We start from the raw sequence: 26,234 nt of genomic DNA, 5'->3' as shown, positions 1-26,234 counted from the left end.
ATGTTATGAATATATAATCCCTTAATTATATATATATAAAAAAAGTGATGACAAATTTTTTTAATATGTATTAATTTCTCTTTGAATAATGCTAGAATGCAACCTTTAGATGTTTTTTTATTTATTGGTTTAAATTTAATGAAAATGATAAAAGTAGGATTGAGAAACATTAAACATAATGCGAAACCCACAAGTTTTGTGCGTTTTAAAAAAAACGTGTTAGAGAGTATGTTTCTAACAGTTCTGAACTTCTTTTAATTTCACAATCGTCATTGTTCAAATACTAAATTTTATTTATTATTTATTTAATGTTTTGGATATTTATATAATAATTGATTTTTAAGTCATTAATTCATTAGAAAAAGAAAAACCTACTTTCGGGGAATATATTATTAATTACTATTTAATTGAGTAAATACACACCAAGCCGTCTTAGCTCAGCTGGTAGAGCGCATGGCTTTAAACCATGTGATCGTGGGTTCGATTCTCACAGACGACGAAAGCTGAAAGTAATGGTAAATTTTGTGGGACAATTGAAGGTAATTATAGGGCATAGGTCAACTAAATGTTTTTACTTTTCATGTTTATTTTTTATTCGTTTACTGAAATATTTTATTAATGTAAATTTGTGTAAATAAATTTTGTGGGACAATTGAGGGTAATTATAGGGCATACCTTATCAACTAAATGTTTTTACTTTTCATGTTTGTTTTTTATTCGTTTTCTGAAATATTTTATTAATTTAAAGTTGTGTAAATAAATTGTGGGACAATCGAGGGTAATTATAGGGCATACCATATAATGGTCAACTAAATGTTTTTACTTTTTCATGTTTGGTTCTAATTCGTTTTCTGAAATATTTTATAATTTAAAGTTGTGTAAAAAAATTTTGTGAGACAATTGAGGGTAATTACAGGGCATACCTGACAATGGTCGTTTTGTGGAAATTTGCTTATTACCATAGGGACGATAGTTGAATTGAACTTGTAGAGATTGCCTGATTCAATTAAATTGCCATGTCAATTAGTTCAACAAAGAGCTTGTTTTTTCTTAATAATCTTTTGTTGTATTATCGCATAGGGTGTATTACGAAAATCCTAAAAAAGAATGGGAATAATTGGAGGAACATTAACTCGTTTAGTCACTTTTGGCACTGTAAAAATTTGTGTAGAAGAAATAATAATAAATAAATGTATATGAAATGGCTAAAAGCCTAAAATACGCTATGATTTACTTTGTTTGGGGAATCGGATCTTGCAATTGCTAGAAAGCCAGTTTGATAGTATTAGTGGCAACTCTAACAGTATCTAGAAATTTTACAATGTACATTTGAACCAAAATTTTTAGAAAATGAAATGATGTTAAAAGTAGAAGGAATCACGAAATGATTGCTTTATGCTTAAACCCCTTCGGGATTTATTTGAGTAATATACATTACATTGGAATTCTAGAAGCTTGATTCAGTAAAATGTAGCCAAAATGTACTGTATATTGTAACTGGTGAGAAGTTAGCTTAATAAGAATTGCTGGTTATCCCCTGCAGGAAGCGGTGCCTATTGTGTAGCACGAGATCTAGTCCTTTTAAATCTCCTCAGTGGCTTCATGAAGTAACGAGCCAATGGTGTTTTGGGAACGGGAATGAATTTTCCAACTATAGCAAGGGGCCAGCTGTAAGATGGCAAAAACAATAACCATGAGATAAGATTTGTTGCAAAATGCAGAAGCTTCTGTTTGAATCATACAACCAAGCTAAAATATGTTTAGATAATGGTCGTGTTGTATAATGAGGCAGATAGATAGAGAGGTCTTGAAATGTGGACAATGCAGTTGAGTGAACTAAACTAACCTGACAAAGCCAATAATAAGAGAAGCAAGCCACAGCTTCCAATCAAGCCTCACTGTTGTGGTGAACTTTCCAAGGAACTCGATGATGAGTATCTAACAATTTGAAGCAGAGTGAGAAAGCAAACAAATGTTAAGAAATAATAATAATAATTAAGGACACAATGGAAATGGTTATTCACCTGAAGTATAAAGGTCGCTCCAACAATTCCCATGAAAAGTTTGTTCTTCGTCACTCCAACGAAAACATTCTTTTCCTCGGGTTTCCGAGCATTGAATTCATTGAATATCTGTAATTTGAAACATTAAAAATTGTTTGATAAGAATTAGCTGAACTTTTATAGTTGCAATTCTCTTTCAAAATGAGATGAAGGGAAAAGTGGATTTAAACATATCAATCCACTGTTCTAAACATTCAATAATTGAACATGGCACCTGGTTTCTGCAAACAAACTGAAAGTTTAACACATTTTTCTAAAATCATTGTTGGATTGCTTTTCAAATAGATTGGAAATCCAGTACTATAACATCAATAGTTTTCTAGTACATCCTTCTTTTCACTGTCAGACATTTGAGATTATAGCAAATAAAATAAGTAATTCATCTCCTCGGTTTTACTAAAATTATTTGTAATCTTTTAGTATGCCATCTATCTCTCTTATTTATAACTTTGAAATTTTACATAATATTTTTCTCTTTTTTAATAAGGATATAATTTAAAAATAGTATTTAATAGCATCTTGAAATACTAAAATGACAAATAAAAACATTTTTTTCTTTGAAAGTGAAATAACAAGAAACGGCGGTTATTCTGGGGCTTCTGAGAGATCGCATAATAACTAATGAGAATAAAGGGGTTCAGTCTATCAACAACGAAAAAATTCAACAAGCAAAGGATAAAAGTGATTTTTCAGGGACAAAGACCAGCATAATATTTAAATTTTAAAAATCACTTACTTGACATAGGACGAATGCATTGAATATTAAAGTATTCTTCACTTGAAAGGAATCAGCTCTAGTTTCTTGTTTGGGTAGAATACTTTCACCATGGAAGTTAAGAACAAGAAGAACTGTGATTTGATAGACGGCCTACGATGATAAATAATAGCCATTAGATAATAGGACATAAATTAATAAGTCTCTCCATAGAATAAACTAATTTAAGTTACCTGCACAGTCAAGTTTCTCCACATGATATTTGTTATAAGAGGTTCTCTGAAAGCCAAACGTAAGATAATAGTCAAAGCGTGCATTTTAACTTAAAACCCAAATAGACTCATCTACTACAGCACGCAAGTGCCTCAAAACTTCTCCAATGCTATAAGTTTTAAGAAATTATTCCCTCACTTTCCAATTCTGTTGAAGCAATCAATATCATTCTCGTCATTTATGTATTTAATTTTATGGCAATTCTAATTAGTTAGAACTGCAATTTATCCTCTTAAGTGCTACCCCGCACTTTGTCCTCTCCCATTGTATCCTTATGTTACAGCACAAAATAGATTTTGATGTGAAATTTAAATTAAGTTGAAAATGGAAATATCATCGTAAAAAAAAGAAAAAGAAAGTGACTCAAAAGCAGTATGTTATGCCTCTTTGGTTGAAATTATACATAAGAAAATCAGAAGACCTGTTCTTATAGACCGTGCCAGTATCTAGTGATTCACATGTACATGTGCATGGGCGTTTATGTGCCAGATCAGTGTAGTTTTAGAGTACTAAAAATATTAAACAGTTGAATGAGAAAGCCAATCAATTCAAACCTTCGGCCAACTGGTGATCTGCGCATTAGGCTGTCTGTTGGCGGTTCAGTAGCCAGTGCAAGGGCCCCAAGTGTATCCATGATAAGGTTGACCCACAAAAGCTGCACCCAAGAGCATGTACATCAAAAAGCAGAATTACACAATTTTTCATTGACGATGATTTAGGTTATGTTTGGTATCTGTTTGGGAACGTCAAACGTACATTTGGAGCACAACTTTCGGTCAGAGACATCAAATGAGTTGATACAAACTTATATTTACAAAATTTAATTTAAACATGAATATAACCTGCCTTTGTACGCAATTGTTAGTCTTATTTATTGATGACAAACACTAAAACCCATGAGGAATATAGTTCACAAAGGTGAGTGCTGAACTAAACAAAAAGGACTAAGCTACTTCTCCTACTCATCATCGTGGTTGGCAGCCCATCCAAAACAATAACTTTGAAGAAAGCTCAATCCGCTCAGGTAGTACATCTTACAAATATTACATTACAATAAATTAAAGAAAATCAGGAAATCTTGTTTATGATTGATAAGATAAAGAAGGGCCCGCAATTTCATGGCCTAAAGATTTTGGCTGCGGTCCAAATCTGATTGGATTGCCTGTTTCACCCTCTTTCCGCGTTATTCGGTCAGCATTTTTTTTAAACTGTTTAAATTATAAAAAATATTTTTTCTGACGAAAGCAATGGATAATCTAATATTAAGAAAAAATAATATGATTTAGAACTTACATTTTTAAGTGAGATTTATTGTTTTAAATAGTGTAAAAAAAAATCTTTTATACCATGCATCTACTTTTTTACACTTCATCTTTCATTATTCAAATAAGCAAAGATTTTTCTTCCTTTCTTCTAATTTTCATTTTGTCCTAACAATATATCTTTTCTGTTTTATTTTCCTTCAATTTATATACCTCTTATTTTTATTTTATTTTCCTTCTGTTTAACTCCTCATCCAAGCAGAGCACTAGATTGTAAACGTAGGTGACTCAAATATATAGAGATAAGGAGATTCTTACTTGGACAGCATTTAGAGGAACATCACCAGAAGTTATTGCTGCCACAACATTTATTACAAGAGCAGCAACATTAACTGTAAGCTGGAACTGAATAAATTTTTGAATATTTGCATATACAGAGCGGCCCCAGCGGACAACCTACACAAAGAATGAAATACACATCATACACAAATTACAGGTTAGCCAATCCATTGGACACCTGTGTCTGGGTGAAATAAATCTCTACTTAAGCTAAAACCCAATCATAACCCTCTACCCAGTGACAAAATAGGCTTGTTTCCCAGTCATGTTAAGTTTATAGCCAACTGGTTTAAGTCGAAAGGGCCAAAAGGAGGTAAATGTAAAAATAAAAGCCTGACAAAACAATACAATGGCAAACGAAAAAGAAATAACTTTTTTTCTAGAATATATTAAGTAATTACAAGCCAAAGTCGCGGGAAAACGAAGACAATACCATACCCAAGCATGTGAATATATTAAAGAGAATATCTACCTTTACTACTGATGCAAAGTTATCATCTAGTATTATAATATCTGAGCTTTCTTTTGCAACTTCAGTTCCTTGGATGCCCATAGAAAGACCAATATCTGCCTAAAAATACAAAATAGTAAAGCACGAGATTAACTATAACAGTAATTATTTCAATAATAAAAAATGGAGGTACAACAAGCACGAAGAAAACTTTCAGATCAAGAATTACTGGAGGTCTCTATGTTAATTGCATCAAATCTGTTGCTAGAAATGCATAAACTTTAACGGCCAAAAAAATGAAAGAAAGCATTCAATTTACTGCTCGTGCGGAGAAAAACACTTTGCTGACAAATAATGGCATTCTTTAGGCTTTAGAAAACATTTTCATAAATAACTACAAAAGTGCCAACCTATTTTCACTTAGTAGTTAACTTTGTGTTCAAATATATGTAAAAAATATTTTCATAATTTTCAACACAATTTTTTTAAAATAAAAAACAAACTGGGTAACCTTTTTGTAATCATTTGTGAAATCAAGAAATGAAAGCAGAAAACATGTTATCAAACCAAACAGCCCTTAATACTTCCTTGAAAAGCATTCAATGAGACTGGCTTTTTCTCCATTCTCTCTTCATTTCTTCCTCCCCTCTCCAACTTTTCAAATGGTAGTCCACATTAAGCTGGGTTTTTTTTAAAATGTGCTATTAGAAGACAACAGCTACTGGCATGGTAATAGAAAAAAAATGTTTGTTTACAGAAGAATATCTCAAATCACCACTGATTGCTTTTGTATTCCAAAAGTTAGATCGGAAGTAATTATTTATAACAGCAAACTTGACATTCACCGCAGGCTTTTGGCATTCAACTGCGACTACAATCCTACGCGAACACATTAGAACAACCTCGTACTAAAGAACGGAGTATGCAGAACTTCGTGTCTATCAAAACAATTTCAATGAGAAGAATTTATGCAAGTCATGCCAATCAGATACGGACGCTCCATGACATAATGTTCAAATATATATGATTTTCAGTCAAAGGGATGCATCCAAAGAATGACTGACCTCATGAAGTGCAGGAGCGTCATTGGTGCCGTCTCCTGTGACAGCAACAACTTCCCCTCCTTTACGTAGGGCTTGCACAAGCAAAAGCTTGTCATTAGGAGAAGACCTCCCCATTACCTATAATTATTCAAAAAGTCAGAAGAAAATTAAGTATCTAAGTCGGATGTAAGGTGTGGCTAGAGTTATTAACACGAACAGCATTTTCCTGTACAAGATTAAATAATGGGGGACAAAAAGAATCCATCTATCAATATTTACAGATAATACATATAACAAAAAAATCACAATAACCACCTCAAAAAAGGCAAATACACCAAAAAGAGAAGTAGAAATCACAAAGAAACATACAGTTATTTTCTTGGCAATATCTTCTCTTTCCTTTTCAGATAGTTCACGGAATTTCTTTCCTTCAATTATATTTGGCTCAACAGCGTCTTCATTTGAAGCCAGTATTCCACACTCCAAAGCTATTGCCTTTGCTGTTTGGAGGTTGTCTCCAGTAACCATGCGTACCTGTGAATTCGAAACCACCGAATGTGTTGGGTTCCCCCGTGTTACATTTTGGAGTAACACCCATGCCACAGTGAAGCAAAAACTCACAATCAATATGACACAGCACACGTAAGCCATGCCCAACAAACATAAAACTCGTTACCTTAACACCGGCATCAGAGCATAGTTTTACAGCATCTTTGACACCATAGCGACAAGGATCCTGAAGATACAGATTAGTTTTAACTTAAATAAAGAATAAAGGATTGCAGGGTAATTTGAAAGGGATAAGGACCAAGCAATCTCTAATCTCAGTAATAAATAATAGGATTAGGTGTTTAAGAATATAACTACGAATATACAAATCGGAATGCAAGACTCATTTGTACATAAAATGGCAGTAATGAGACACATCAAAAGTTTAAGACTATGCACCAAGAAATCTACCCTTGCAGTTTACCTTTATTCCAACAATAGCAAGCAAAACAAGCTCATGTTCCGGTAAGGACCATTGGTCTAAGTCCTGCTCACTAGATGGAACTTTGTCTAGTTCATATGGCCTGTATGCAATGGCTACACAACGCAAGCTGCGAGCAGCCATGTCATTAATAGATTCCTTGAAAAAAGCCTGCAAAAGAATTGTAAAAAAACATATCAAAACAGTTAGAAAATTGCCAAAAAATTGTCAACTGCTCTCAGTTGTGATATTTTTGAAGAAATAGTCAGATGCTACATTACCCGATACATAATTGCTTGATTCTACATAAAAGTAATTTCAAATCACACTATAATCACATATAAGAAAAAAGAGATATGGTGGTAACCTCAGTCCATGCATTTTTCCTTCATTTCTGATAGTTTATAAACCAAAAGAAAAAAAAAATGCATCTCCAAAGTTCAACTAAATGACTTTCATTCCATCAGCAAACTCTCTAGGACTTTTTTTTTGTGGAGAAAGTAAACTCTCGAGGACTTCAAACTAAATTTCCTAACCTGTTCCTCTTTAATGGATTGCAATTGACCATCTGAATCAAGATATTGAGTGCATGCTCCGAGAACTATCTCTGCAGCTCCCTTCCAATGTATATGTACTTCAGAATCCCCCTGATAAAAAAATTGAATTAGTATATCTGATTAGCAGTTATCATGCAACCATGCATGTCATATGATTCCATAACAGCATTCATTACTATAACTTGATTTGGTCACAAGCAAAAGTTAAGAATTGAATTACACGGATGAATACATATCTTGTCTAGTTCACAGATTGCTCTAAATGAGATGGTGCATCAGTAAATATTTTTGTCAAAATGATTACCAGCTTCAAAGCAACACCACCTCGCTTTTTCTCAGAATTGAATGGGAACACATGCAGAACTTTTGAATTTGATCTGATAACATCGAAATTCATTCCCAACTGCCATATTCAAATTAGTTCAGCTTCAAATACAACAGATTAAAAGATGTGGGGGTTGGGGCGAGTGATCATGAAAAAAAATTAGTATGGTTATTACCTTTAATGCCCACGAAAGAATTGCCTTTTCTGTAGGAGATCCAGACACCTCTTTCTCTCCGCCGTCCTACCAAATCAAATTCAGCAACAAATTTAATTATTGATAAGCATAAAAAAATATTAATCCGAAATGTTCATAAAATTAGAACGATAGTAGTGATATTTAAAGAGGAGAATAGGTTAATAAAGAATTTTCTATTAGCTTTTATGCTACTAACATTCACAACAAGACCAGCATAATCTCATACCCGTAAAAAAAACATAAACAAAGTACTGTTCCTCCTAAACGAAAATCCAATCAAGATCAGGAACAAATCCTTGAGTTAATTTAGCACCAAATATCATAAAAGGGAACTCTAGTTACGATTGTTTAATTCATTTCATGTATAAAAGGCAAACCTTAGGTACAAAAACATTTCCAGTTGTATTCTGTGCAATGCCCTCATTTATCAGAGACAATACTTTTGGATGCAACTTTGATGAGTTGTCCGGTGGATTTACTTTTGTGCTTCCAACATATGCCTCAACTACAGTCATCTGTAATGCCATAAAGTAAAATACCATTAATAATTCGATTATTTAAATTAAATGAAGAAAAATAAGATGCATTAGAGTTAGCAGAATGGACTGGAAGGTTTTTAACAAATTGCAAAACTTAGAAAGACTATGTCTATGACTACTGTAAAAATAGGAACAGATACATGATGGGTCTATCAAACAACTAAATCCAGTCACTAAGCAATATTTGTTCCGAGTTTATTTTACATCTCCTTATTATCCTTAAAAAACAAAGCATCTTTCTCTCATCCATACAGAAGCCGATTATTTGTGAACGGAATTGAAAATGAAGCCACTTTGCTTCATCAACCCCAAAGCATCATTGGGTATTTATCTTCATGAAGTTATACTGGAAACTACCAACATTTTATTCAACAATATAGAATGACAAACAAATTAGGAAGGGTAATTTCCAATTTGTTGAGCCCAAAACTGCCTATACTAAGGGAAGGGGAATTGAATAACTTGATAACTCAATGAGCTTTTATTCATTTGCAAAAGTGTAAACAAATGACGAGTCATGACCTGCCTTTGTCAGCATTTTTAGTCTTTAGAATAACATTTTTTGGAATATAACATAACATAGAAGAGGGATGCGGTTGAATAGAAATTGAGAAAATGTGGAGTTTTACTTAACGGTTAAAGGATGAAATAATAGGCAAAAACAAATGTGCAAATCAAAATGGGATATCTCTTAATTGTTGTTATAGATATAGATATAGATTATACAAGCCTCATAATGAAACTCGCCTGATTTAAGGTCAAGGTTCCTGTCTTATCACTGCAAATTGTTGTGGCAGAGCCCATAGTTTCACATGCGGATAGCCGCCGTACCTGCACATATTTTGGTTGTTAGAGACGATGCTTTACAACTAAAAATAACATAAAAGACTGATGCATAAAATGATACTTACCAAGGCCTTGTCTGCCATCATTTTCCGCATTGAGTATGCCAAGCTGTTGTGAAAGTGGCACAGGAGTTACCCAGATTAGAAGCAAACAATACCTGTGGCCCAGTTTTGGCCATATCTATTTTGCATAACGAAAATATGAAGTAACCTGGGCACTTGTACTTACGTTAAGGTAACAGCCAGAGGTAGACCTTCAGGCACTGCAACAACCACAATTGTGACCTGCACGGCACTGTATTTGGTTAAAAACTACCAAAAATAGAAAAAGAAAAAATAAATGTGTAAAATATTTCAAAACTCGCACTTACTGCAATGGTAAAAATTTTGATGACCGCATCTACTGCATTGCTGAGACTAGTCTTTCCGGCAACAAATTCAACTTGTCCATCTACATCTTTAGTATGGCCAGAAAAGTATCTACAATTTCATAGTCACAATATAACATTTCAAAAAAGGTACAAAACCTGTTTCATGAGTTACAGCATAAAAAAAGCAAAATATAAAGAGCAATTCTAGATTACCTGCCCAGGAGGACAGCAAGCACTAAAACAGCTACACTAAGCCCAACTACACCAATAAAAGTTGCTACTCCATTCAAGCGTACCTATTACATATCAAATAAAGTAATCACACTTTTAACATCTATGTTTTCACCAAGCTACAGCTAAAGCAACAGCCTTTCTTTTTTTTTTGGATGGAACAGAGGGAACCTGTAACGGAGTTTCTTCTCCAGTGTCCTCTGAGATACTTGCCATCAACAATCCCCATTCGGTATTTATACCAACACCAGTTACCTACAGCAAATGGCAGTCTAAAATGTGGCTTTCTGTATACTTGATTTATTTCCTTAAAGATCACTAAGAGCATGATCAATACAGGAGTATTTTACGCACTTTTGCATAGAGAAAAAGAATGCCAATTAACGACAATGCAAATTCAACAAAAATAATTGTTCAAAGAATCAAATTCATAGCATTACAAAGGCACATATAAATTATTACAATTAATAATTCATCGAAAAAAAATTATAATAAAGATACAGTTTATCATTACAAATGAAAAAAATAATTTTATATTTCCAATCTGAAAAAGTTATCCAATTCAAAATGTTTTAATTGATTGAAAGTATCAACAGTATAATACAAGGGAATGGATCTCCTGTGTACATGAACACATATTCTAATTTTGTGCCTAGAAGCATAATGCAACAAGCTTCATAAGCCAGAGCTTTATAAAATAAGTCAGAACCCTAAATAATTTTTTGTCAACAATGCTATATATTTATTAAGAAATTTCTTGTGAAAAAAAAAGTTATAAATCTCTAATAACAAATCATGGAGAGAGGGAGTGAGTGAGTGTGTGTGTGTGTGTGTGAGAGAGAGAGAGAGAGAAAAGCAAGATTGAAATGTAAATGTTAGAAAATGCATCTAACTATTTAAATTTTTTCTTTCTGAGTTGTTTAAAAAAAATGCATGTATACACCATATAGCATTTTTCGTATAACAAAAGCATAAGAGGATAAAATAAAATATCATGCCATACCAGCATAACACCAACTCCATCAGCTACTTTGCAACCAGACATCAAAAATGGCATTTTGTGATCCTTATGAACCTGCAAGAACACTAATTTCCTTAGTCATAAGAATTAATAATAACCAAAAATTTGTTCAATAGCAAGTAACATACAATCTTGCTTTCACCAGTCATACTGGATTCATCAATTGCTAGTGAATGGCTCTTGATTAATACTCCATCAGCAGGTACCTGAGTATCGCATACAGTATAATCAGTGAACAATGAAAACTACTCAATTTCTAGAAAAAAACTCAAAAGTACCATACAAACTCACCTGATCTCCTATTTTAAGGGGTATAACATCACCAACAACAATATCAAATATTGACATTTTAATTGTTCTCCCACTTCTAATAACCTGTAAGAAGTTCAATAGAAAAAAATTTAGTTGCCCAAAGTCAAGTTATAATATAATGTTACACTTTAAATTCAACTAATATAATGTCACACACCTCCAATTGTATATTTTGTTTTTCTGCATTCAAATTCTGAAACTGCAGAGATTGCCGATAATCGCTGACAGCTGGCAGACAAAAAGGAAAGGCAATAGCTTAAAGTCAGTCTTCGAAATAAATTAATAAAGCTTGTAGTAGAGTGACTAATATTCCAGAAAGAGCATAAATAGTCCCAGGGCAACATATAACTTGGGCCACACGCCAAATCTCAACATATCTCGCCTGTACACATAGAAGGAAATTCATTGATTATTTATCTAAAAAAATTATGTACTATGTGTGCAATACCTGTAACTACAATGACAAGCAAGACTGCAAAAGCAATGCTTCCCCCATCATACCATCCTTCAGTCAAACCCTGTCAATTACAAATAAAGGAAAGGATAAACTTTCGAGAAACATAACTTCGTCAAGTCATAGAAAATACAAAACAAATTTATTCAACTGACATGAATAATCACAAGATTCAGAACCAAACACCATGTATCAACAGGCATATAAATAGGACAGAGGGGTTGCAAAATAAAATGCAGAGTAAATTGTTAAAATTTAGTAACGTCAGAATAGGCCAAAAGACATCATGGAGTGAATATTGACTGTATGGAAATGGGACGTGGTGAATGCATTCTATTGTGTCCTGTATGATATACTGAAGTATCAATATATAAAATTAATGATGCAACCCAGCAATAACTCTGAAACATATATTTCCATAAAAACCTAGCATTACACTTTTATTTTATTTTTTGTTTAAAACATCACATGTATGTTGTTACTGACAGGATGAGCAGATATATCCAACTTTTACATTAAACCCAACAATAGTAGATTTTGAAGAAATAATTCCCTATGTTATTTTCTTACTGTTATCGAATCTCACTGTTCCTGATCCTGTGAAACAATTCCCCATATGAAAGAAATTATTCAAAACAAAGACGACCAGGTAGGTTCATCTTGGAATATTCTTTGAAATCTATCTTCTATCAGGAAAGGCAAAAGCCCAGCATAACAGCAAACATAAGTATATATGTTCCCAGAACCTAATTTGACAATTAGCAATTATGAATGCTGATTGCACCTCTGTTTTTATTCCAAGTGCCAATGACACCGCAGCAGCTATTATCAATATTATGAGAGTCAGATCTTGCCAAGCTTCCCATAAAAACCTCTGAAACAATCACGGAGAATTAATGCTAGTATGACAATTATTCATCAATTATAATCTTATAAAAAACATGTGTACAGTGACAAGGCCATTAAGAACATACCCAGAAACTTCTTCCTTTTTTCCGAGGATATGTATTAGTTCCAAATGCATTTTTCCGTTTTAACAGATCAGCGTCATCTCCACTAATACCTTTATCCGGATTAGATTTTATTAAATTTGATAAGCCTCCAATCTGGACAAGATATCACTAGATTGTGTTAGCAAAGCAAATAACTTCGACATTTCTAAAAGCAACTGAACAACATATTTTTAGACTTGCCCCTCCATATTGTTGAAAAGCAGAAACATTCTGATCCTTAGACATTGAAACAAGTTGTTCGAGCCCAATATCATAATCACCGGCTGGAGTTGGGGGTGACACTGCTGAACTTATCACTGGATGAATCAAAATATAAATTGGAAGACCATAATAAGTAACTAAAAATGAAGTCTGCAATTCAAAATGTAATAATCTTTGAGCACGTGCTGTTTGGGCATTTGGCATTGTAGTTGACAAAAACAAAGCTTGCACATTCCAAAAGTATGAATTGACGGCTACAACCACGATTCATGCTACAGAATACAGATTAATTTATAAATAATGAATAGTGAAATCCAAGTAGGACTAGAAATTGAAAGTCAATTCACATAGGAACAGTTTCGCCGGTTAAATTTTCCACCTAAGTTTGCAAAATATCCGAAAATTTAATGAAGGTACAGAAAACCAAATAATTTAACAATTTTCCTAACCATTATCAACAGTCCTCTACTAGCTCCCAGTGTGGTACCTTACTAAAAACCGGCAGCACCAATGCCAAACTATTTCTTTTTCTAAGATTTTGTGCCAATAGTTTACCACTCTGTTTACTTTCTCTTAACATCTACATTTATTCTACAAATTCATCATTGCCACAAATATGCGATATATTAATTATGTGTTAGAGTGGTGGTAAGATGATGCTAAATCAATTTTTTATTTCCTAAAGCTCATGGTAAGCAAAGATGACAGTCATCAGGATCATTACAAGGTGAAGAGGAAAAAACTAATGAGTATACCTAGTTCACGTTCACCAGCCAATCTGAAAAGCAGAGCTGCCTAATAAAACAACAACTCGGATTAGGAAAGCAAAAGATAGTTAGAAATAATTAACTAGTTCACGTTTGGCATTTCGAATATTACTCTTATGACTTGTGCATGGGCTCTAATCAAGTGCTTCTTTTGCTCTTTCTCTTCTTCCTTTCTCAAATCCAAAGTATATCTAAAACGCCTGGACGCATTGAGCACAAGGGCTGCTTGCTGTAAACGGATGAAACTTCAGTTAGATGTCTGGAAAAAGCAGATATACTTCCACACTAATGCTCCTCGTAAAAATTACCATAGCTTTAAACCACAATCAGATATTAAAATAATTGCATAACTGGCATCAATTGGTAAATTCTCCACAAATACTGTTCTGAAAATTTTCTACATTCATTTAAGCGTGACAAGAGAAAAGTTTGATGTTGTCCATAATTAGCTTAAAGAATACCACAATCAGCCATTTTGAATATGATCAATTAAATCTGAAAGCTAACCCTTCAGCTAGCACCGACGAAGCATCCTAGAATTTTCATTCTTACAATTTCTAATAAAATAATAATAATAAGTACACATTTAGTAGATTGCTAATGGTCTTCACTTGCACATTCGTTGGATTCCTTTCCTTACTTTAAATTTTAAACAAAACACACATTACAATATTGAGTTTGAAAACAAGTACTGTTTAGATTTCAGTTAAAAGACTTTAAAAGCACTTTTATTCAAAAGGAAACATTTCCTTCCTTCTTTTCTAAATTGAAATTGACAAATGTACTTTTTCTAACTTCTATTCAAGCGTAACATTAATCTGTATCTGTATTCCCGTTAAAAAACCACATTCCACACCAATCCACAAATTCCCTTCAGTCACATTGAGATCCATCGAACGCCGTACATCCTGCTATTCAAAAACGAACGTGTGCAGAACACACTTCAACTGCGACAATGATACAAATTTCTCCTTCTCGATTTCACGTATCTCTACATGTCAAGCGGATTCCGAAACATATCCTTCCAAAACGGATGCCTCTCTATACATACATTTACACATACCACTACATTAACTCATACACGCACAAATGTACATTGATTTATGTTGAGGGCAAACGCGCACGATTGAATTGATTGATGCATAAGAAAACAGAGGCGGCAATGCAGAGTGCAATAATAACAGAGATTGTGATATGGAAAGAGAATGATTACTCTCCAACGGCGAAGCGTGTCGTGCGAGGCGTTCTTCGTATGAGTAATGTCGAAAGGATCGTCGGGATCCACGAGTTCTTCGTCGTCATCTTCACGGTAGTTGGTGTTGTCGTCGGCGTTGACGGAGGAGGAGGAATGAGGGAAGGCGTTGTCGTCTTCGTCGTTAGGTTGCTTGTTGTTGCTGTCAGCGATGTTAACGGTATGGTGGCCGCGGCCGTTCATGGTGATGGTTGCTGCCTTTGCCTCCTCCAAACCACAACAGCGATTTCAAATGCTCACTGCGTGGGAAATGCAAAGGGCTGGGCCACACACACGCATCCAATTCCAACCGAAACGTCAACAAAATGAAAATAATAATTAGCAATAATAAATTAATTCAAAACAAAAATATATTATTCGTCAAAGTAACAAAATTATGAATGCATTCTGCGCCCTATGCTATCGTGAGGTCGTGCTACAGTGCCGCTAGAATTCGTTATATTTTTGTGGATAATAATAAAACCTTTCATAATGCTCTTTTCATTTTTTTCTAAAAAGAGCGGAAGTTCCAACGGCACATATATATGTTCTCTCTGTATTTTAAAACTGAAATGTCACGTGGTAAGCTGCAGAATACAAAAATGGAAAAGAAAAAAATTAGTTAAGAAATTCAAAAGTTTCAAACTTAGAATTAAACACTGATATGGTTTGGTAAAATTAGCTTATTGATGATAAATTTGGATTAAAATAATTTCATAAATTAACTGATGAATTAATTTATGAAAAATTATAATTATACAAGTTTCATTATATATACTTATGCATTTTTCAGTTTTTATTTTTACTCAACTTTCTTATTAAGCAAGTGAGAACAAATAAAATAAAATTAAAAAATTGTTCATTTAGTTAAGAAGAATATCAATTTAAAACAGAAAAGTAACAAATTTCTCTGTCCAGTTAAGTTAGAACAAATAAAAATAAAATTAAAAATTATTTTTTAATAAAGAAAAATATTAGTTTAAAACAGAAAAGTAACTAATTTTTTTACTCTTCTCTCAAAATGAAAACAAAATAATAAAATCAACGTAAGAATCTTTTCACTCTCCTCATAGTTAAGTGAGAAAAAATAAAATAAAATTTTAAAATTAAAAAACTGTTTTATTAACTTCTAAAATTATAAAATATCCAAATAACCAAAATAAATTAATAAAACAAAATATTAAGCAAGTATAAAATAGAAAAATAAATTAGAACCATTAAAGTGGGAAATTCCTTTATATATATAGATATAGATAATATAATATATAATTTAATTTTTTTTTAAAATAATCAAAATCTGATTACATTTTTTAGTATTTTATGTTTATTTTCTAGAAAAAAAATATATATTTGGACATGTTATTTTATTTAAATGGGTTGGTGTAATGAATATTAATCAAATTTAAATTTTATTTATTTTTTAAAAAATACTTTTTTAGTTCTCAAACTATATTAAAATTCTTTTTATAACTTTCAGAATATTTAACGAAACATTTTTTATTTTAATTTATAATGTTAAATCTTTTTAACTTTAAATTGCATAAATAAAGAGAGACAAATTAATAAATATTAAACATAATAATAAATAAAGAATTATTAAAATATAAGAAATAATCTTATAAGTTAAAAACTTCTAAAATAAACTATTTAAAGTATCATGCATTTTTTGTTAATTCAAATAACTTATAATTTAGTTAAATAAGCTTGTAATTAGCTTATAAGCCCCACCAAACCCTTAAAATTTAGAGTTTTTATTTACATTCGTTTGTATTTTATTTTATTTTTAAATAAAAGCACATCTTTATTTTATATTTTTGTTTTGTTTTATCACACGTGATTTATTCTTTGCTTGAAGAAAAGGATGTAATAGTTTAGTTAAATAAATAAAAATAGAGAAAATTTAGTTCAAATATTAAAGTTTAGACACAAATTTTTTTCATTAACAAATAATTTCCTGAGTTTCTTCCCTCCCAGAATAAACAAAAAGAATAAATTATATTTAGTATACTAAAAAATCGATTTATACCTAGTTTAATGAAATTTTATTATCAACCTTTTCCTTTTTTTTATTAAATGTCATACTTTTTTTAATTTTTAATTTTTAATAATAGTCCTAAACTAGTGGTAAAACAAAACATCAATTCACATTAAAATACATGCTAAAATATACATCAAATCACATTAATAACAGTGCCAAACTAGCGAAAATATATATGTTTTTGTTCATTTGTATTCACATTTTTATTATACTAAAATATATATAATTTTGAAAAAATAGTATTAAAAATTTATATAGTTATTATCTTTAAAAAGAGAAATTATTTATTTATTTTAAAATAAAGAGAAATTATTTAATTATATATTTTATTAAATAAATATATTATCTTTTATTTATTAAAAAATATTTTTTTCAATTAAAAGATAATAACAAAGAAATTTATCAAATGGTGTGTCTCTTTATATAATAATATAGATTATACAAATTTTAAATAAATAATTTATTTAAGTTATCAGATATATTTTAATTTGATATAAACAACATGAAACATAAAAATAACATAATTATTATACGTTTTAATACATTTTTTATCTTAAACTTTGTTTCATGGAGTAAACTTCTTAATACATTTTTTATTTTAATATTAGGGAAACACATATGTCTCCATTTTTTATGGTAATAAAAATAAAATAAAAAATTATAAAATTTATATTGAAAAAATATATAATTTTTAATAACAGAAATAATTATAAAAACATTTTCATTATTTTTTATAATATTATAATACATAAAAATATTTTTAATTTTTCATCAAAATAAAAATTAAAAATATAGTATAACATATATAAAAAAAATCTTTATAAATATTATATTTTTTATTAATTATTATAATTATACAAGAAAAATAATCTTTTGTGGTAGTTTTTTAGATAATAAAAATTAAAAAGTTAATTAATAAATATAAGGATTGAAAGGATAAAAGGGATAAATAGATTTAATGGGGAAAAAACAGTTATAAAATTCAAAATTCATTATTAATTGTTATATGTTATAGATTAATTCAACGAAATGTGTACTGTTTACGGGTTATTTGTTTATAATAAAAAAAGGATATAATGAAATTTTTCCTAAACTAAAATGACCTTGTAGACAAATTAAAAAGGAGAACTTAGATAATACACTAGTAAATATTTACAAATTATTTTAACAGATTGTTTGGATAATTTTTCTATCAACAATTTAAAAAGACAAGAAAAATCTAAAATTAATTTATCCATAAATTGAAAATAAAAAATAATAAAGTTACATTAAATAATTTCTACATATTAATTTAAGGAAAAATTCATTTTATTTTGTATTCTCATTTTTTCTTCTTAAAATTTTTACAACCAGTAGACAACTCAATATAAACTAGGTTTAATTTATAACAAGAAATGCATATTGATTATCTTTTTCCTTTTTTTCTCTTCTGCTCTCTAAGTTCAATTGTCTCAACAAACTTTTTTTTTTTTTTTTGTCTAACTTTAAAAACTCAAAATTCAGCTTGGTATTTGGAACAAAATAAAAGTTATGAGTTTGAAGTTTAGTGTTTTAATGAGGAGTGTGAAGGAAAAAAAAGAGTGGATGTTTAACTAGTAGTGTTAGTGGTATAGTTGTTGGGGTTTATGAGTAGGGTTTTAGGGTTAAATGGTTGAGGTTTAGATTTTAGTGTTAAGGTGGAAGGTTTTAGGGTTAAACGGTTGTAGGGATTGAGGGTTTGTAATTATGCATATAAGTAAAGAGAATGGGAAAATTTAGATTTATAATAACAATGTGTTAATTATAATTATTTGAAACTTACGATGATATTATGTAATATTCTACAAATTAGTTGAGTGAGATGTGAGTATGGTAAATAAAGAATGTAAGACTGTAAAAGTTTATTTATAATTGACAACATATTATTGTCAATATGGGTAATTGTTTTTATTGTGGTCTTCATTTTTATATAAAAGCATTTTTTTTTTCCGATCCAACTCATCTATTTCATTATGGATGTGTCTAGTTTTTGGTCTTCCAGATTCTCTATGTCTCATGTGAGGATCTGGAATAAAATTGGGTATAGTGAAAGTATACTAGTAATCCTCATTTTGCACTTGATGAAATTGGACATCATAAGCCCTACAAATACTATGGTAGTTGTAAAGTGGATTAACAAACATTAGTTGCAGGTAACAATATCAGCAAATTACGGTGACATGAGGACAAGGGAGGCGAAGAGCTTGAAACTCCCACAATCGCACCATCATTCATTTAATTTGACCGTGAACGACACAGGTCAACGTTGACTGTTATAATTTGATATTTCATCAACATCAAATTTCGAATTTTATTGATTAAATCTCTTCACATGACACATGTTAGATTGTTAGATTATTGCTCATTTTTTTTAGCCAGACAACAATATCTTCCAGAAAATGATGACATGCTCGTAGTACAGTCTTTGCCTTCGACCTTCATTTAACAAACCATGCATTTGTTCTTTTGAATGTCCTTTTTACAAAATCCCAAATGGGTAAGGATCGTACTCCCTTCAAAATTGTATTCATGCATTTCGCAAGATTTGTTGTCATATGCATATATATTTTTTCGTCATCATAGTCCCGAGTTCACTTTTCTAGTGGTATTTTATCTATTCACACGACAATTTGGCGGAATTCAACTCGCATTGCGGATAACTTGGTCTGAATAGTGAGTTGTTTCATTTCATAACCTGATACAAGTTCATAAAAAATATTAGAAAAAATCATTAAAATTAGACAACAAATATATAAAAAGTTAAAGTTATGGAATATACATACCCGTGTTTATAAGTTGTCCCTTTAGCTATGGATTTTTTAACTTCTTGTTGAAGTTCAATGCAATGTGACGAATCCAAAACAATGATTGTAGCTCATTTGCGTCCCAACTAAACTCAGGAGATTGCAATGTTAAGAGTATGGTCGTTCCTCTGTCAGTGATGAGGAATACATTAGGTTGGGGTGTCACGTATGTGTTGGGTATGAAGTCAGGACCAATTGGGTTGGGCTGACTAGGCCCTATGTTTAGTGGGTGGGCTTAATCATTGTGTCCCTTTTATAATCTCTATTTAAAGAGATCATTGTACTTGTAATTGGTGTGCAACAGGATAGAATGAAAACCTAATAGTTGCTCGTGTGGATGTAGATTGCAGTTGGTGTCCGAACCATGTTAAATCTTGTGTTGCTTATTTTTCTGCAGTTGATTCGTGATTGTGTGTGTTGCTTCCGCGTGCGTTTTTCCCATCAAGTGGTATCAAGAGCCTTGGTTCGTTTACACACCAGAGATCCGATCAGCAGAAATTAATCGACGAGACATAAAAATTGCAGCTATAGTAGCATCCCAAAGCTAGGGTTTCGTAGAGGTGACAACAACATCCCAAAGCTAGGGTTTCGCAGGGCCTGCAGTAGCGTCCCAAAGTTAGGGTTTCGCAGAGGCGGCAGTAGCGTCCCAAAGCTAAAGTTTCACAGGGGTTGCAGCGACATCCCAAAGCTAGGGTTTCGCAGGGGCGGCAACGACATCCCAAAGTTAGGGTTGCATGTGCGTTCTGCAGGTGTGCTGGTCTGAGACGACACGGAGTGCAGTGCGACGGTGGTGGTGCGGAGCGCGAACAGCGGCGGTGCGCGTCCTGGAAGTTGTGGTCTAGTGCGGTAGAGCGGCAGTGCATTGGGGATTGCGACTTGGTGACTGATTTTGGGTGGTGCAATTTTTGTGGTCTTGATTTAAAAAAAAAAGATTGCCAAGATCTGAAATTAGTTGTACCGAGTATCTCGACTAGTCGTTTGACATGGCAGAAGACGGGAAGTTCCGAATTGAAAATTCGATGGTACAAATTTCAGTTGGTGGAAAATGCAAATTGAGGATTTGCGAGTTCAGTTACTGAGCACATCATATGATCTTAGCCAGACTTACGTCAGTGAGCATTAAGTTCGATGATGAAGTTCAAGCTTTACTACAGCTATTGTCATTGCTTGACAGTTGGTTCGGAATGGTTACAGCAGTTACCAGTTCAGCGGGATCCGATGGATTCACTTTTGAGAAGATTCGTGATCTCATTCTTGGCGAGGATGTCAGAATAAGGAGTTATGGGGAATTATCTAGTGAATCACTATATGTCATTAGAGGTAAGAAAAATATCAGAGATAGTGGAAGAATAACAAAAGAAGGAGTTAGTAAAAGATGCGGGATTGCTCAAGTGTAACATGTTGGAACTACAAGGAGGTGAGGCATTTTAGGAATCAATGCCCAAATGATAAATAAGTTAACATTGCAAAAGATTTTGCAGACGAGGACCTTTTTAGTCTGTTGTGCGGATAACAGTGTAGATTCCTGGGTCATGGATTCCGAAGCATTGCAGAATCTAGTTATTGGAGATTTTGGAAAGGCAAGACTAGCAGACAACAAAACTCTTGATGTTACAGGCATGAGTGACATAGTGTTGAAGACACCAGTTGGTTTATGGACTTTGAAGGTTGTCAGAGTTGTTCCAAGCTTGAGGAAAAGTCTGATTTCTGTTAGGCAGTTGGACGGACAAGGACATGAAGTGAAGTTCGAAAATTAGCAGTGGAAGGTCGTCAAGAGAAATCTTGTCATGGCCTGCGGAAGAAAAAGAGGTTCGTTGTATATGGTCGGATTACTGCGTCTGAGGGAGTGACAATCCCAGTTCAGAAGATAAACAAAGTCTGATTCACAAAATCTCATGGGCAGAAGAGGGTTGTCTTTACAAGAGAGAAACCTAGAGCCACATGTCAGATTCAGGATGAACGAGCATGGAAAGGTTCAGGTAGACCAGTCAGAGGTACTTGTGCTTCAACTGAGGTTCCTAGACGACAGTGGGTTAGGAGAACCAGTATTCCAGCGGTTGAAACTTCTTCATAAAATTTCTTGTTGAATATGGAAAGTATTTGTTCTCAACTTGTTCCAGGATCCGGCAGTTCCTGTAAGTGGGAGTCGGTAGGAACAGAGAACGGGTCACTGACTGACGTGTTGAAACTCAGGGGGACTTTTAACGAAGTCTTCAAAATGATTAAGAAGAGCATGTACAAATTACATAATGACGTGTTGGAACATTGAGTTTCGTCGACAGATTACAGAAGTGCATGTACATAGTTGAAGCGCAGGTGAACATTGTTCCGTGACTTCAAGTGGGAGATTGTTGGGTATGAAGTCAAGACCAATTGGGTTGGACTGACAAGACACCATGTACACGGTTGAAGCGCAGGTGAACATTGTTCCGTGGCTTCAAGTGGGTGATTGTTGGGTATGAAGCCAAGACCAATTGGGTTGGGCTGACTAGACACCATGTTTAGTGGGTGGGCTTAATCATTGTTTCCCTTTTATAATATATATTTAAAGAGATCATTGTACTTGTAATTGGTATGCAACAGGATAGAATGAAAACCTAATAGTTGCTCGTGTGGATGTAGGTTGCAGTTGGCGACCGAACCACGTTAAATTTTGTGTTGTTTATTTTTCTGCAGTTGATTCGTGATTGTGTGTGTTGCTTCCGTGTGCGTTTTTCCCATCAGTATGCACATAATAGTTGAAATAACTATATCATGACTTCCTTTGTTTCTCCTTCTACGATCACAAGAGCTAAGGGAAGCATGTTACTAATGTCATCTTGACCAATTGCAGCCAACAAAGTTCTAGCATATCTTCCAATTAAGAAAAATTCATCAACTTGGATGATGGACTTACAATAATTAAATCTGTCAATGCAAGGTTTGAACGCCTATAAGACACACTCTAAGATGCAACAAGAGTTGTCTTCAACATCGTCAACAATGATCAAACTATGCAATTGTGCCCAAATTTTTTCTTGTAAATCTTGCAACTATCTTGACAAATGATTTTATTGCAACCGCCTTTTTGTTTTGTCATCCATGTTTTTATCTACGTTATAGTGTAACCATAACGATTTTTTAAGTCAGCGATTAACTTTTTATGGGGATGGAAGTGTTCGTCCAAACTAAATTTACCAAAATTGAAGCAATCTAGTTTGAATCCAAATTTACGTGGTTTGCAGTCAACACAGTTAACAAACAGGTATGTGACGCTTCAATTTTTTTTGATCTTGAAGTTTGCTATACAATACTCAAAGTCAACATTGACAACCGTTGTCGTACTTATGCATTTGGAAACATATTTATTTGTCTTTTGACTCCATAATGTGAAATTTGTATCCTTGCTCAATGTTAGATGACATTCAAAGCGAACTTTTTCAAACTGAAACACATACTGAAACACATGCACTCTAACAAGTCATGTCGAAGATTAAGTCGTGCCCCAATATTAGACTAATATTGGTGTATTGAATATGTCGACTTATCATCCTCCTAATTCATAACATCTACATCTTCGTCGGTGAAACTAAAATCAATTAGCATGTCCCAGGATGTGGTGACATGACTTTAATTATATTACTTTTGCATTGAAATCATACAAAAGTCGCACAACTTAATTAAACGTAATCCAAGACGACTTAATAAAAAAGTTGTGTAAGTCACACACAACTTCGATAAAAATTGATTTCAAGTAGAACCGTGGATCTATGACATGACTTCAACATTGACACTCTCAACATAGAAGTCATATACCCCATAAATGACTTCTTATGAAGTCATGCAACAAGACACTACTTGCACAAATTAAAAATATTTTTTTTATCCAAATGGAAATAATATTCACGATTCTTATTGTATTCGTTTTCGCTTCTCTTCTCATTCCCTCCTTTATTTTACATTCTCCCAAATTTTATTAATGTTATATCCTCTTAATATATTGCAACTCTTCTTATTCATTCCATATGTCTCATCTTTCACTGGACGCAATAGTCATTCTCGCCATTATTCTATGTTCAATTCATTTATCATAATAATAGATTTCTTAGTTCTCAACTATTTCCATCTTAGGATTATTACAACAATTATAATTCACTTTAATCTCTTAAATATTTATCTTTTATTATTTTATTATATATATAGATATATATATTTTCTGATCTATTTAATTCATTGTATCTTGTTTCTGCATGCAGAGCTAGCTAGGTTAACACATTCTACAATAATGGCGATTTCTTCGCTGTCCTCTTAAACATGTTTTAATGTTTTTTCTATGAGTCTCCACATGCAAGACAATGTATGAAAACACATGGGAAGTACATTAAAACATGTTTTTTAGAAAGGCATGGAAGAAAATTTAAATCTCTGCATTAGGTTAAAATATACAGAATCTACCAAATAAGAATTTTTTTTTAACACTATAAACAATAAATAACATATACATTTTTTATAATAATATAATAATATTTTTAAATTAACAAATAAATAAAATGTTAATTTATTAAAATGTGAAATATATATTTTGACTGGATGTTAATTTATCAGAACCTAATAGAAAAATAGATCATGGTTAAGAAGGAAAACTGTTGAAATTGTAACAGTTAATAATTACCTTATGAGTGAGAATGATGATGAATCTCGATAAGACAAGCATTTCATATACACTTGCTGAGTATGTATTATGTCAGTGGGAATCCGAAGGAATTCTGCAGTAAAGGAAAATGTGTTGAAGAACATCTTAAACCAGAACAGTAAAAGTAATAATAATTAAAAATCGTGTGCAAGTGGAAAGCGAAATCTTGAAAAAGAAGTGTATATATATGGATATGGAAAAAGCAAGAGAGAGAAGAAGTACTGTTGTGCATGAGCGAAGATTCTGCAAATTCTGCAGAGAAAATTTAGATGCCATTAAGTGAGGCTAAGAAGAGTGAATGCAAGAAGAAGAAGCTGTTTTTTCTTTGATTTCATTGAAAATGAAAAGGAAGGATGAGACATTGACTTGAGACAGTGGAAAGTAGCCACACGCGAAATTTCGTGGAAACATCCTAAGGTTGTGCGGGTACACTAATGCAACCAAACATGTTGTTGTGTTATCTCAATATTGACAAAAGGTAATTGTCTTTATAATGATATATTTACAATCTGTATTTTTATATAATTATATTATAACTTTTAATAATATTATTTAAATGTTATTTTATATAATTTAATTATAATTTTTTATTTTATTTTATATATTTATTTATAAACTCATCCCATGTAATTTTAAAATTTGTCAAACCTATAAACTATAATTTCAATTTCAAAGGTTGTCCAAAGTATTATTTCTGATATTGACATGCATCTAACTACAATTATGTCTCAATTATTTATATTTTATTTTAAAAAAAACAGAATTACTAATTATTTTGTCAAAATGGTTATTGATTTTTGTTGAGAGTGTCAATTTTTTTTTATGTTCCTTCAATTATATATATTAAACATGCGTTGATTTAATGTACTTTTTTAAAAAACTCTGAAGGAATAGATGAATTGAAACGAGATTGATTTTGATTATTTATACATGTAAATGAATTTTGTTAAACTCATGTATAACTTATATTGAGTTTGACATAAATTTACTATTTTAAGATAATATTTAAATTAATAGATTAAAAAATTAACTAACATAAAAAAATATAGTGCGTGCATATAAATATGGAAAAATTGTGTTTTTTTGAAAATCAAAGTTATGTTGCTAAAAGAAATTATAATTAAATGATGGTATATTAATAAAATCTCACCTAGTATACAAATAGTAAAAATGGATTAAAAAAATAAAATTAGATAGCTACAAATAAACATTAAAATTAAGTCTACAAACATAAGTTTGGGACGTTGGGCGTTTTATCAATTTATACTTTTATCAAATAACATGTGTTTATTTATGTAGTAAATAATATTATTAATAGTTTATAAAAAAAAGTGTACATTTTTTTTTGTATAATAATGATATTGATAAATTTTTTTAGTTAAATTGAATATTTTTTAAAAGAAGAAAAATACAAATTTTAAAATAAATCACCAAATTGAAAAATAGGAAAACTAGATATTTGTAACATGTTGAAAATAAGTTATCTTGACTTATGGTACATGTCTATTCACATTTTTATCAAA

At 31.8% G+C, this 26,234-nt stretch overlaps 1 protein-coding gene across 2 annotated transcripts; it reads right to left on the bottom strand.

Moving 5' to 3' along the window:
- Positions 1–1,260: 1,260 nt before the first annotated feature.
- On the bottom strand, positions 1,261–25,175 carry LOC137827293 (calcium-transporting ATPase 9, plasma membrane-type). 2 transcript variants are annotated; one of them, XM_068633580.1, is made up of 36 exons: positions 24,934–25,175; positions 24,691–24,784; positions 15,664–15,766; positions 15,162–15,460; positions 14,061–14,177; positions 13,937–13,976; positions 13,161–13,276; positions 12,942–13,073; positions 12,752–12,841; positions 11,962–12,031; positions 11,671–11,741; positions 11,493–11,576; positions 11,330–11,407; positions 11,184–11,255; positions 10,352–10,435; positions 10,163–10,245; positions 9,950–10,058; positions 9,808–9,863; positions 9,645–9,687; positions 9,481–9,564; positions 8,572–8,709; positions 8,174–8,239; positions 7,978–8,076; positions 7,653–7,763; positions 7,120–7,287; positions 6,823–6,882; positions 6,516–6,680; positions 6,168–6,284; positions 5,125–5,223; positions 4,632–4,769; positions 3,606–3,706; positions 3,012–3,057; positions 2,800–2,931; positions 2,025–2,132; positions 1,847–1,938; positions 1,261–1,668 (listed from the first exon to the last, which is right to left on the bottom strand). In XM_068633580.1, exons 4-36 carry the CDS (start codon positions 15,381–15,383, stop codon positions 1,554–1,556), a joined length of 3,306 nt encoding a protein of 1,101 aa, XP_068489681.1. In that variant the 5' UTR covers positions 15,384–15,460; positions 15,664–15,766; positions 24,691–24,784; positions 24,934–25,175; the 3' UTR covers positions 1,261–1,553. The 2 variants fall into 2 exon arrangements, with proteins under 2 accessions (XP_068489681.1, XP_068489680.1); XM_068633579.1 differs by lacking the exon at positions 15,664–15,766 and having other exon boundaries at positions 24,934–25,170.
- Positions 25,176–26,234: the final 1,059 nt, after the last annotated feature.

This window comes from Phaseolus vulgaris, chromosome 8 (assembly GCF_000499845.2).
Source record: "Phaseolus vulgaris cultivar G19833 chromosome 8, P. vulgaris v2.0, whole genome shotgun sequence".
In the NCBI taxonomy this organism is placed as follows: domain Eukaryota; kingdom Viridiplantae; phylum Streptophyta; class Magnoliopsida; order Fabales; family Fabaceae; genus Phaseolus; species Phaseolus vulgaris.
Note: the sequence above shows the minus strand (reverse complement) of the source record. Positions and strands in the feature narration are given on the sequence as shown.

What these genes read in the sequence shown, in the direction of transcription:
- LOC137827293 (XM_068633580.1), bottom strand. Translation starts at nt 15,383, where the DNA reads ATGAACGGCCGCGGCCACCATACCGTTAACATCGCTGACAGCAACAAC. An exon ending in CCTCTGGCTGTTACCTTAAC is followed by an intron (nt 9,688 to 9,807) that starts GTAAGTACAAGT and finishes CTTTCACAACAG; the next exon opens with CTTGGCATACTCAATGCGGA. An exon ending in CTTATTATTGGCTTTGTCAG is followed by an intron (nt 1,669 to 1,846) that starts GTTAGTTTAGTT and finishes GCCATCTTACAG; the next exon opens with CTGGCCCCTTGCTATAGTTG.